This window comes from Cinclus cinclus, chromosome 9 (assembly GCF_963662255.1).
Source record: "Cinclus cinclus chromosome 9, bCinCin1.1, whole genome shotgun sequence".
NCBI classification, from domain to species: domain Eukaryota; kingdom Metazoa; phylum Chordata; class Aves; order Passeriformes; family Cinclidae; genus Cinclus; species Cinclus cinclus.
Window position 1 is genome coordinate 1,500,181 of NC_085054.1, and position 11,810 is coordinate 1,511,990.

General features: G+C 44.2%; 1 protein-coding gene across 2 annotated transcripts in view; it reads left to right on the forward strand.

Annotated features, from left to right (window-relative positions):
- The window catches only part of PLCL1 (phospholipase C like 1 (inactive)), a 180,181-nt gene extending 169,702 nt beyond the window's left edge, over window positions 1-10,479 (forward strand). For both annotated transcript variants that reach the window (XM_062498415.1, XM_062498416.1), the window contains exon 6: window positions 10,297-10,479. In XM_062498415.1, coding sequence (XP_062354399.1) covers window positions 10,297-10,479 — 183 coding nt within the window. The remainder of the gene's footprint in view (window positions 1-10,296) is intronic.
- The last annotated feature ends 1,331 nt before the right edge of the window (window positions 10,480-11,810 follow it).

Below are 11,810 nucleotides of genomic sequence, written 5' to 3' on the forward strand. Positions count from 1 at the left end.
GCATTTCTGATGTCAGAAAGCAGATGGATTTAGAGACTAAGCTAAAAATGCCTATTTAGTAGCTCTTTTCTCCAGTACCCTCTTTTATTACAGGTAAGAAGTAGGTCTGGTATTGGCAGGAAAGAGTGACTGACAGGCTGTGATTGCTCTGAATAGTAATAATAGAGGTGATAATTGCAGCTAAATTCTCACTCTGTTCCCTGGGTTCCCACTCCATCGGGTGGTGACCTAGGAATGCTGGTGTATGAAGCAGTGTGGAGTGGCTGAGCCACATGAAGGCACAGAAAAGGACTCCAAAAGGTGTTTTTACCTTTTCAGGTACTGGTGGTGGTGGTAGCTGGACAACCTGAGTGGCCTAATTTAGCAGTCTGAGATAAATGGTCTAGGGCTGGAGGCTGCCAGCAGCAGCAGGACAGCTTCCTTCAGAGGATAGCTTGGTGGTCTGATGCTGGGTAGTCTAAACTCATCTTCTCCCAACTCTCCCTAGTAACAATGGAGTTGTTCCTATAGCCATCTGTAATAATCACTTAAAAATTTAGTTCAGTTTGGCTGAAAAACTTCGTATTTTCTCTGGCATAGTATTGTAATGGATTGTAAATTATGCTTGTTCAGTTTCCCTCATTGACATTTTGGGGCAATGAATTTGTAAATGAATACTGCCCCTATCCTGCATGACTAATTTTTGTACTTGGTTCACTCAGTTTGCTGTGTGTTTCCGTTCCCATCCTTCTTAAAAAGCAGAAACAGAGGTTTCTCACTTCCACCTAGGCCTGTTTCTGACCCCTGCTGATTTTCTCCTCCCCTCTCGGTTGCTTCCTTTCAGTAGCTCTCTGCCTGCTGGGTCAGTCAGTGTTCTGCTTACAAAAATAACCCTATCCACTCCTGTATGTACTTGATTTCACATCTGCACTGGGAAGACGGGGCTGGGATTCTCCAGGGGAAACAAGCCCTGTTGGCATGTGAAGCCCGTGGCTCCTGTGCCCACAGGAGCCTCTTTAAGCACTGGCTGACAGAAAGTGAGCAGAGAGGGGCTCAGCTCTGCTTTTACTGAGCTCACTGTCCAGCCTCACCAGCAAACCTGCCTTTGATTGCAGGGCACCAGCATGACAGTGCTGATCCCTGGACAGGGGTGAGGTGAATCTGGGATCCTATAGAAACCTGTTCCCTCCTAGTAGTTAGACAGTGGTTTGTGGTTTTTTTGGTTTTTTTTTTTTTTTTTTTTTTTTTTGTCTTTTGACAATCCTTCATGTGACTTGGAGGCTTTGGTCTCAGCTTAAAGCCTTCTGCTTCAGCATGAAGTTCTTTGTGGCCTGTGCTGCTTGTGAGCAGGTTGGAAACTGCCCACAGCTCCTGGCATGGAGGGAGGAGAAGGGTGTCTGTCCCATGTGGGACAGTAGGAATAGGGAGCTTGGATGGCTTCTGCAGATTCCCGTGGCCCAGTCAGCTGGTGGTGCTCCAGCAGCCACCGCAGCAGCATTTGCAAACCACATTTGCAAACCACACAGTTGCTGAGGCACTGGCGCTTGTGGCAGGCAGAAAGGAGCAGAGCCTTCGGAGCAGTGCTGAAGGTGCTCTGTCCACAAACACTCTGCTCTGACTGGTACAGTTTGATTTCGTCTTGACTGGATTATTTCAGTTAGCATTAAGCACAGCTATAGGTATTTTTTAAGCTCATATCTCCAGCAAGTCAAAGGAGAGCCGTGACTGTGTGACATTGCTGCAACACTCCCTCCCTCCCTCCAAAAAATACAGCACAGGTGCCTGTTGTCTTCTGTCAAAACAGAGTCAGCTCAGAGCTGGCCACCAAGCCCTTTCCAGGTTCTGATGAACCCAAGGGACATCTTGCTGCTACACTGTGATGAAAGGACATGATTTTGATGTTAACTGTGTGCTTGCAGCCTGTGCATCTGAGAGTCAGCACAGAGGGCACCAGGGAACAAGGGGTGCCAGCCAAATGTTTTCATTGGGCCTTGCCTTTCACAGGTCTTTCATTTAGCTGCAAAACATCTCTTTTCCTGAAGCTGGTCCTTTTACTCAGAAAAATTAAAAAAAAAATAAAAAAAAAAATTGTGCACTTTCTGCCTCATCTTTCTTCCCCTTGTTTTGTTTTTGTGGGACTCTCTGGAGTGACCTTACTGGAGTTACCAGTTAGTGCTGGTACTAGTACCTGTGAGAAATTTGGTTTGGTGATGAAAAGAGGACTAAAAAGTAAGTGCCCGGACATACAGCTTCAATTTTCATTTCATGTCTGTGTATCAAAAATAAACAGTGCCAAATTTTTTTTCAGAGATGTGGAGTTTTCTTAGTATTACTTGTGCATTCCTGAGCTTCCAGCCAAACCTGTGATTTTAAACTTATCACCAGAAAAAAAGGCAGGTTCCTAGCATGGAGGGCTTGACAGCAAGGGTCCATACATTTGTGGTTGTGCTTGCAAACTGTCTGCCTGATGCTGTGCCTGAGAGACACACAGGCAGCTGAACTGCTCAGCACATGGTTAATGTCAAATTAATGGCATTATTTCTGAAAGCAAATTCCTGCTGCAGCACAGTTACAGTCAATGTTCACATTCATTGCTTTTGACAGCCTGATATAGCATAATTTATTTTAAATGCTCATGTGAGACAGAAGCATAGGCATTTATTTAAAAAAATAAAAATAAAAGCCTACTCTTTTTATACATAAAATGCCTTCTTGAAGGAACAAAGTAGTTGCCATAGAGTGCAGTTGATTTGCAAGAGCCCCTGGATTTCAGTGAAGAGCCCTTTTTGAAGATCAATAGGGAAGGCTGTAGGATGAGTGCTTTTGCCACTTAGGTGCTCAAACAAAAATGCTCGGTGTTAATTCCTTGTCAGGCTTTGATCGAGGGTTTGGGCGGGGCACTCAACTGAGTTTGAGAGCGAGCTGGCCGTGTATGTCCTTTGCCTTTGTCTTGTTAGGCAAATCCTATAAGAGAATTACAAATACAGACCCTCTTTCCTAAGTTGCCATGGCTGCACAAAGCAGTGATACCGTCATGCTGGCAAGGATAGCAACCAGAATCAGAAGGTTTTCCAAGTGTTTGCTTCTTTGGTAAATGCCTCTTTGAGGTTCTCCTTGTTTGTTCCTTTCCACCTTCCAGGCTGCTCTCAGGGTCGTGTTTGGCTGTGTCACATAATTTGGGAGCGAATAAGCGATGGATTGGCAGTTTCTGAGTAACTGGGGAGCCTCACCCAACGTGTTGGAGTGGGGGCTCTCTCTTGGTATCCAGCACAACCATTTAGATTTTAAGTGCACCTTTCCAACAGCTGGAAAAGAAGGCAGGAAATGGTATGGGTGTTTTTCAAGGGAGTGCTGTATCAGCAGAGACAGACAGCAATTCCTCTTCCCAACCATTTCTGTCATGCCACTTGCTTTGAGATTGACTGCTTGGCTGTGCAATGAACTGTCACCAGCCTCCTAGAAAACTAACCAGGCTCATGCTGAACAGGTCTGGAAATTCCTTTACATCATCCTCTCCAATGCAGACTTTTGGGGTGAGATGCAAATGAAAAATTAAATCAGTGTTAAAGTTTTGGGTTTTGTGTGGGACGGCCTAATATTGAACGACTGTCAGATTGGGAGTTTAAATAAAAGTAATTAAAATCTAATGGAACTGGTTTTAGGGTAACGTGAATATTGTTTTCAACACACCACATTTACATGGTTAGCATCAGGCTCCATGCCTGGATCAGACTACCCACCTGCAGTCACATCCCCTGGGTGTGTACAGCCCATGATGTGTAATGGCATTTGAGCCACAAGTGAAGTGAATGTTTGGTTTGTGTTACAAGTTAGTGCCATTCTAATTTCTTCTTACTTTGTTCATTATTTATTTATTTATTCTATTTATGGTAATGTATTTAATAATTTTATTAACTTCCTCTGTATCCCTTTGCTATGGTATCTGAACACCTAGAGAGATCTGTGTCTCAAAGAGGACCAGACTGATCTACTGGAGTCTGCTGGGTGCTTAGGGCAAGCCACGGCTGAATGGGCTCTGTGCAAGTGCCATAATCCAGATTCCTGCCTGCTTTCCCTTGAGCTACTGAGAGACCTTTCTGCTTTTATATGGGACCATTGCTTTGGAATTGCCTTGTGAATTTTCCTAGCCACCTGGAGTAATGCTGGTGTTGTCCTTTCTCCCTTAAAAATGGCTGCACTGAAAAAGTGAGTGTGCTTTGTAAACAGTATTTGCAGAGATAGTTGCTCCTTAGCTCTTGTCCCAGCAGTTGTCCTTAGGTTAGGTGGTTGCTGGCAGGAGGCTGCTGGCTGGGATGTGTCACCTTAGGGCTGAGTATCTTGGCGAGGCAGTGAGTGCCCTCAAGGCCTGGAATGCTTCTTGCAGGTGTAGTTTTGTTTTTGAGACTTGTGCAAATGGGATTTACTTTTTTTTTTTTTTTTTTTTTTTTCCTGAGTAAGGAGTGAAACAGTTGGGACATACAGAGCAGTCAGGGCAGTCAGGGCCAGTTCAGTGCCTCCCAGTGCTTTTCCTGGGAAAAGGAGCTTGGATTTCTACCCACTCAGCCCCCTGTGCAATAAGAGACAGGCAGGAAAGCCTAGAGGCAGCATCCATACGGCTGATTCATGAAGTAAATGGAGAAAAGATGACATGAGGAATAATTTGGGTAGGAGATTGTTCCTGTTAACTATCCATCTCTTCCTCTTTGTCATCATCCTCAACTGTGTTCTCCTAGGCGTCCCAGCTGCTGGCTACAGTGCCTTGAGCACACTAGAGCCCTAGTGCTCTGACCTCATTGCTTGGCACAACCTTAGATAATTTCATTTGGTTTTTATCGTGTAACCTTGTGTCAAAACTGCACACAATAATCTACTCCACAGTAGTTACACTTCGCTGCTTTTGTTTACAGAGATTTAGCATTTTCAATATAAGGTGACTGCCTTTCCCTAGCTGGCTGCTTTCCATCCATCTCAGATCTGTTCTCTGTGTGATATAATTGATTCTCAGTTGTTTCCTTCTTGCAAATTTTTGCTAGACTCTACTTTGGGAAATGGGAGAGAAGGTCTCTGGCTGTCAGTAACATGCTGATATACCAAAATGAGATGCTCAGTTTGATGTCTGAAATCACCAGCACATCCTGCAAAATGTGATGACTCAGGCCCCAGCGAGCACCCAGTCAGATCGCCTGATTTACTCAGTGTCAAAGCTGTTGCTGGTTTCAGCCAGGTAGCAACAAACTCTCGCATTTGTTTTACAGTGGGTAAGTGAGAAGCTCTGCCTGAAACTGGGACATTAAATGATACACCAGTAGCAAATGGAACTCCATTTAAGTGCCATCTTTTATATTTGCGGCCTTTTTATTTTCCTGTCAGGAAGTGAATTTCTGCTGTGCAAGGATTTAAAGATAAATTGGCAAGTAACATTTGGACCCTGCTTTTCCTGTGGTGTAACTCATTTTTGCAATCCTTTATTTTTCAGTGTGTGAGAAGTGATTATAGCTTTGTGTCTAATCTTTGTGTACAGTAATTTTTCATGCCAACATGTGCATTATCATCTCTGTCACAGACAATAAAGCAAAGCTGTTGACAAACTATCTGCAGTAATAATGAAAAGGGTAGGCTTTTACAGTCTGCACGGATTCAGCAACACCATGTTTTTGGAGTAGTCTTCTGAAATGTGAATGTATCATAATTCAAATCAATTGTTCCCACATCTAACTTTGAAGGAGGCATGGAAAAATATCTGCTTTTTGTAATAAGCTTAACTTAACAGTCTAATCTTTTTATTAATGATTTCCTACCCAATATTACATTTTCAAAGCCATATGTGGTCATTTAATTGCGTGCCTCCTTATTAATACTAAACACAATTAGTCCTACTATGACACTTTGAAAATGCACCCCTTGCAGTAAGTGCTGCCTCCACACAGAGAATCCCAATGTGAGAGCAGCTCTCCAGCATTTGGAGTCCCTTGGCACAGATTGTCAGTGCTGTTACCGTGCCTGTGTTGCCTCTGCAATGTGGAGTCGTGTGGTGCTTGCTGCTGTTTTATTTGACTGTGTCTGGCTTTTTCAGCCACCCACTGGCATCCACTGGCAGCCTCTGGAGATTTTACTTTGTGATTAAATAGTAATGAAAGAGCTTGATTCTTTGAGAATAAGTTAAAAAATAACAGTAATATCATGAGCATGATGTGGGACGGGTGTTAAGACCTCCGATATTTGTTTGTATTTACTCAGCCCTTGAGGATTGGAGAGAAAAGCTCCCATAATATGCTGTCAGAGAATGTGTCTGCTCAGGAGATAAGCAACCGTCTGCTTTAGCAAGCAGCAGATTAGAAAATGGCTTTCACAGCTACTGCCTCAGCCTCCCTGGAAACACAGCCAGTTTGGAATGCCAGGAAAGCCCCATTGCTCAGCACAGGATGCTCTGCTTCTGCAGGAGCGATGCAAGGTGCTCATGTGGGGCACCTGTCGGTGCAGGTCACTCCTGCATGGGCCCAGTCTTCGCCTTCAGGGTGCTCCTGCAGCCCCTGGTGCTGCTGTGGGAGCTGCCAGCACAGAAGCTCTGGGTGCTGCCAGTGCCATAACTGGGTTCCCCAGTGCTGGGGGTGCCCACAACCTGGCCCGTCTGTTGCAGGGCGCTTCCTAGAAAGCATAAAACCAGTAATTTTTAGTGTACATGGCCATATATTTATATTTATATAGAAATACGCATGCAACATGTATAAAAGAAATAATATTGCGAAGTTGAACATAAAATGGTGCCCCTAAACTAACCCAAGCTTTCATTTCCCCAGCCCCAGAGTGGGTTGCTGTTGGATATAGAGCTGTCATCTTGACTCACAACAACTTTGGTATTTGATTTGGAAAAAAACAACTGAACCTACAACTATATGGAATTTGTCCCATCTGTAGCCATTGCCAGTGTCTGTCTAGAGCTACTTGTGCTTCTTAAATCCATTCATGGCTTGTCATGGGAACTGAACAATATTTAAAACCATGTCAGATTATGGGTTTTCTAAGCAGTATTAACCTGTCAAGGTAAAGGCTTATAGTCTTGCAGGTGCTTGACAAGCTGCATTATTTGTTCTGTAATGTTGATTTGTGCTGAGGCTCTGCAGTTAGGTGTATGAAACCTGACTTTTAATGTTCCCTAAGGCTAAATGAAAATTGACCCCTTGATCAGTTTTTGTTAGAACACGTGATTAGTCTCTTCTGGCTTTAATTCACTGTCCTGACAAATGCTGAGTTGAAACTTTCTCACGAGTATTTATTTTCAGAAAGGCTGATGATACCAGTAGCAGAAGGGAGATAGATGGGTAGATGCTGAAGTGGACTGTCATGGTCTCTCTTTGCCTGGAAGAGAGATGCTTTTATTTTTAAGGGTAAGCAGGACGGTTCTGTGCACAGAGATGATCACAATGACTGGTTTGTGAAGGTTGTTTTCAATGCAATCATGCTTGTAAAGCTTACTCTAGCTTCTATCCAGTATTTAGTTTGTTAAGGTGTTGACACAATTTTGCTGACATTCTTCTTAAGTGGATTATGCTCACAGACAGTTTTTCAAAGCAAACAGATGGCTTTTCAAATGGAGCATGCACACAGATTTTTTTTTAATGGTGTCTCTAGAATTATGACAGCTCTGTCAGAGAGGGCTACTTTGTCGTTAATTTTCTCATGACAGATGATTCAAAATAATCTTTGCTTCTTCCTCTTGCTCAAATGAACCAGCTGTTTAAAAATAAAAAACACAAGGAGACTAAGATATAAATTAGTTGGTCTGTACATGAATGGAATTACACTATTTTGATAAGTCTACTTCTGTTTTTAGATCACTATAAAATAAGAATATCTTCAAAATATTGGAAGTATGCTCAGGAGGCGTGTGTTTCTTCTTGGAACCTGAAGATAAGTTGTGCATTGCCTCAGACAAAATCTGTAATCTGAATTGCCTGGTTACTCAAATGTGAAATCAGAATATGAATAAGGGAGAGCGGGTGGCTTGGCAGTTTCACGTGGGATGTGGAGTGCCTTGGGCTTCTGTGAGTCTTGGCAGGGCAGGCTCAGGCTCTCGTCCTCCAAGCAGTGCATCTATCCCAAAGAGCATCCATCCATCCGTGCCTGTGTCAGACCCTAGACAAACACATACGGCTTCTGGGCCGCCCTGAGAAACATTTCCAAGTTCTGCCCTGACCTTGGAGAGGGGCTGCTTCTTGCACTAAGGGGATTTTTCTGTTCTTGGACATGAACACACAGTGCCGTGTTTTGGCTTGGAGAAATCAAGGGTGCAAAGCATGGTCATGCTGTTTTTTCCCTGTTTGATGGTGACTTCTTTAGTGTCTTTGGTCCTGTGTGCATAAGAAGTAGCGACCAGGGGTATTTCATCCTAAACCCAAATTATTTAAAACTTCATTTGTGCCATTTGAAGAGATGGAAGATGTATTGAGGAGTTAGACCCTTTCTGATAACATTATCCTGTCTTTACTGATTGTACTTTTTGTGGTGGTGTACCATTTGCAGACAGGCAGGGACACCAAGATGGGGCGGCTGCTCCAGGCAGCTCTGGGGCTCTTGAATTCCTGCCTACCATCTTTAACCATAAGCAAAACCTCTGATATAAAAGCAAGCTCAGAGCCACAAGAAATATCTGCTGCATAAATTATTCGTGTTTTGTTTTCTCACACCGTGCCTGCTGACTGGATCCCAATTTCTTTGTCTGTGTATTCCCATAGCTGTCATGCTGCTGAGACACAAATCCCTTCAAAAGAGCTTCATAGCAGATAGCACAGAGCTGCTTGCACGGTCCCAGTGCTTTTTGTTATTCTCACACTGAGTTGTATTCCCAGCATCTGGATGGTGATTTGCATCGTTCAGCAGGGACAAATTTGTGACACCAGGAGATGAGGCAATCACATTTTCAGGCACAGGCTGCTGTCCTTGGATGACGTGGTGTCCCACGTGGTGTTTACCAGTGCTGCAGCCTTGCAAGCCACCATTGTTTCTTGGTTGTGAACATTGTGTACAGGGGTTCAGGCCCTGTGAGTCCAGTGCCAGGCACTGGCAAAGAGGGAAACTGTGTTCATCAGTGTAGGATAAATCCTTCCTCCTAGCTCTGGGGAAAGGGAGGGCAGAGACACTCCCACTGCTGGAAGGTGTCACACTGTGACATCCAACACATCTGATTTGTTTTGAGAACCCAAGGAGTGCAGGTGATCAGTCACGCCTCCAGTGAACCCAAGGTCCTGCTGTAGTGTCTGTTGTAGCCTGTGAGGCCCATCAAGGTATCTGTGACTTGCAGGAGATCAGGTTGGGTGGCAGAGATCTGAATGTGACATTTTAGTCAGTGGAGGTATTCCTTATGGATATGAGTGTAACCAGCTGCAGCATGTGCTGTACTCCAAGCTGTACTTGGGGTGATATTAGGAGAAGAGGAGCTTAAGTTCTTACTGACACTGAATTTTAATAACCAGATGCATCTCCTAGCTTTTATTTATTTGTATCCTGTAGCTCCAGGATCTTGACACTTCATGGCACTTGAGATATCGATATTGCATAAATATTAATTTTGGCGTTTCTGAACCCCAGCTCCTTAATACGAATTTCATGTAACATATTTTTCCTGATTATTACAAATTGGATTGATATCCTATTAGTCACCTCACCTTTACATGCTCTGAGAAGATACAGAAGCAGCGTGTTGTTCATGAACTCTCATTCCCATTTGCCTTCTCGAAGGCAAAGGAAATAGTTCAGAAGGATTTACTGGAGTGCTCTGGGATGATGTTTCATACGGGCACAGCTTGGCCTGCTCTGCTGTAGAAGGGCCCAAGGCTGGGTATCAAATCCAGGTGCAAGGAGGGGTGGATTATCAAAGTCTCTCAGCCCCTAAGGGGCCCCTGGCTAGGAACACACAGCCATTGCCATGTGGGATCTGATGCAAGGGAGCAGTGGCTTGGGGAGAGGGGTGCCATGTGCCATCACTACCCTGGCCCTGGCAGGACCTTGCTGTTGACTGTGGAAGAGGAAATGCCTTTTCCCGCAGCCTCCTTCAGTTCTGGCTGAGATTATCTCCCAAGAGTGGTGACATGGAAGCGGGGGGAGTCTGGTGTCTGTCCCACCCTGTCCAGTGCTGGCTGCTGCCTTCCTCACTGTGCTGGCATCAAGCTGCAGGAGGGCCTTCAGTCCCACTTCCAGCGAGTAGAGGTGATTTGAGACAGGACCTGGGACCTGTAGGGACACAGGAGCAGTACTGCCGCTTTTGGTCCTGAGCGATGTGTGCAATCCCTGACTCTCTCCTACATGTCTTTGCATCCCCAGGGCCAAGGAGATCTCCTGAAGAATGCCAAGAATGAAGCCCTGGAGAACATGAAGCAGATCCAGCTGGCATGCCTGTCGTGTGGACTGAGCAAAACTGGGAGCGGGCAGGCGGATGCCAAGGCAAAGCGGTGCCTGGAGGCAATACAGGAGAAGGATACTGGAGATGAGAATGGGAGGCTGTGAGGAGAGGCAGAGCTGTCGCATTTGTCACAGATTTCAATAACTCTAAACTATTTTTTTAAAGCATTTAAAAATTCACACAGGAGTGCCCTCTACAGGGTGTGATAGTATTAAAATCCTCACGATGTTAGTATTTTAATGCAGTTAATTTATCCAAGTTAAACTCTGGTAGTGAGATTTCTAATGAAGCCAAGCTGTCTGTATGCAAGTGCATGTGTGTGTGTGCACATGCAAATCCTGTAGACACCCTTTCATGCATTGCATTAGCCATTTGCTAATTTATTCCTTTGTCATCTTTGAATAGGCCTGTTCACTCTGAAGATCAAAACAAATTGAAAACACAGTTTTGGGCTTTATTTTACTCTCCAGCTTTTATCATTTTACTTACAGGTTACATTACTGTTACGCTGTTTAAACAAACAAAACACAACAAGTATCGCTGACAGCTGTTTTTGTGAGGACTGATGGTTTGCTGCAGACCCTGAAGGTGATTTTTTGTGAACAATTAGAGCCAAGTAAACAGGATATTAAATGGTCCGAGTCGCTAGGTAGATTATCAGTAGATTTGAGGTGTATTTTTTGCTGAATTTAGCAAACTGCTCTTCAGGGTACACCTAGACAAACACATACTAACATAAGAACTAGCTAATTTAGTTTATTCCAGCAAAACATTGCTACCTTGTAGATCTGCAAGACAGTTAGAGTCTTTGCTGATAGGTATTAACCTGAGTAGTAATGATCATAGCTAGTCAGCCCTGTAATTATGGGGAGAGCTGTGAATACCCTTTGGTGGTCATGAACGCTGAAGGTGACCTTCAGGTCGTTCTGAAACACCCAGTGGTGCCAGTATTATTAAAAGGAAGGTTTTCCAGATTTCACAAAATGTGAGCTGTAGTGCTAGATGTGTGAGAGGTCAGACCTTGCTTGCCACCTTCTGTGTAGATGTTGGAGTCAGCTGGATGAATTGAGCAGGCTCTGGCCTTAGGACTTGGTTAAAATCATGCTGTGCTAGAGATTTAAAAGCAGGGCTGAAGAGCTGCTGCAGGTGTAGTGTAGAGAAGTAGCTTGGGGAAAAATAGGGTGCCAGCATTTTTGTGCAGGAGCTACAAATATCCTAACACACATCGTGTGTTTGGGGTGGTTCTGATAATTGACTGCTTCTTTGTGCCAGTGTGGAAAGGAGACAGAGAATGTCCTGAAGCAATGCATCCTCGTCCCTCCTGGTGTCCAGCCCACGTGTGCTCACAACATTCATTTCAATTGTTTAAGTACTGTGCTTGAGTGGAGTATTTGTGTTATTACCTTTAACAGGACTAAGTGTTTTATGGTTATAA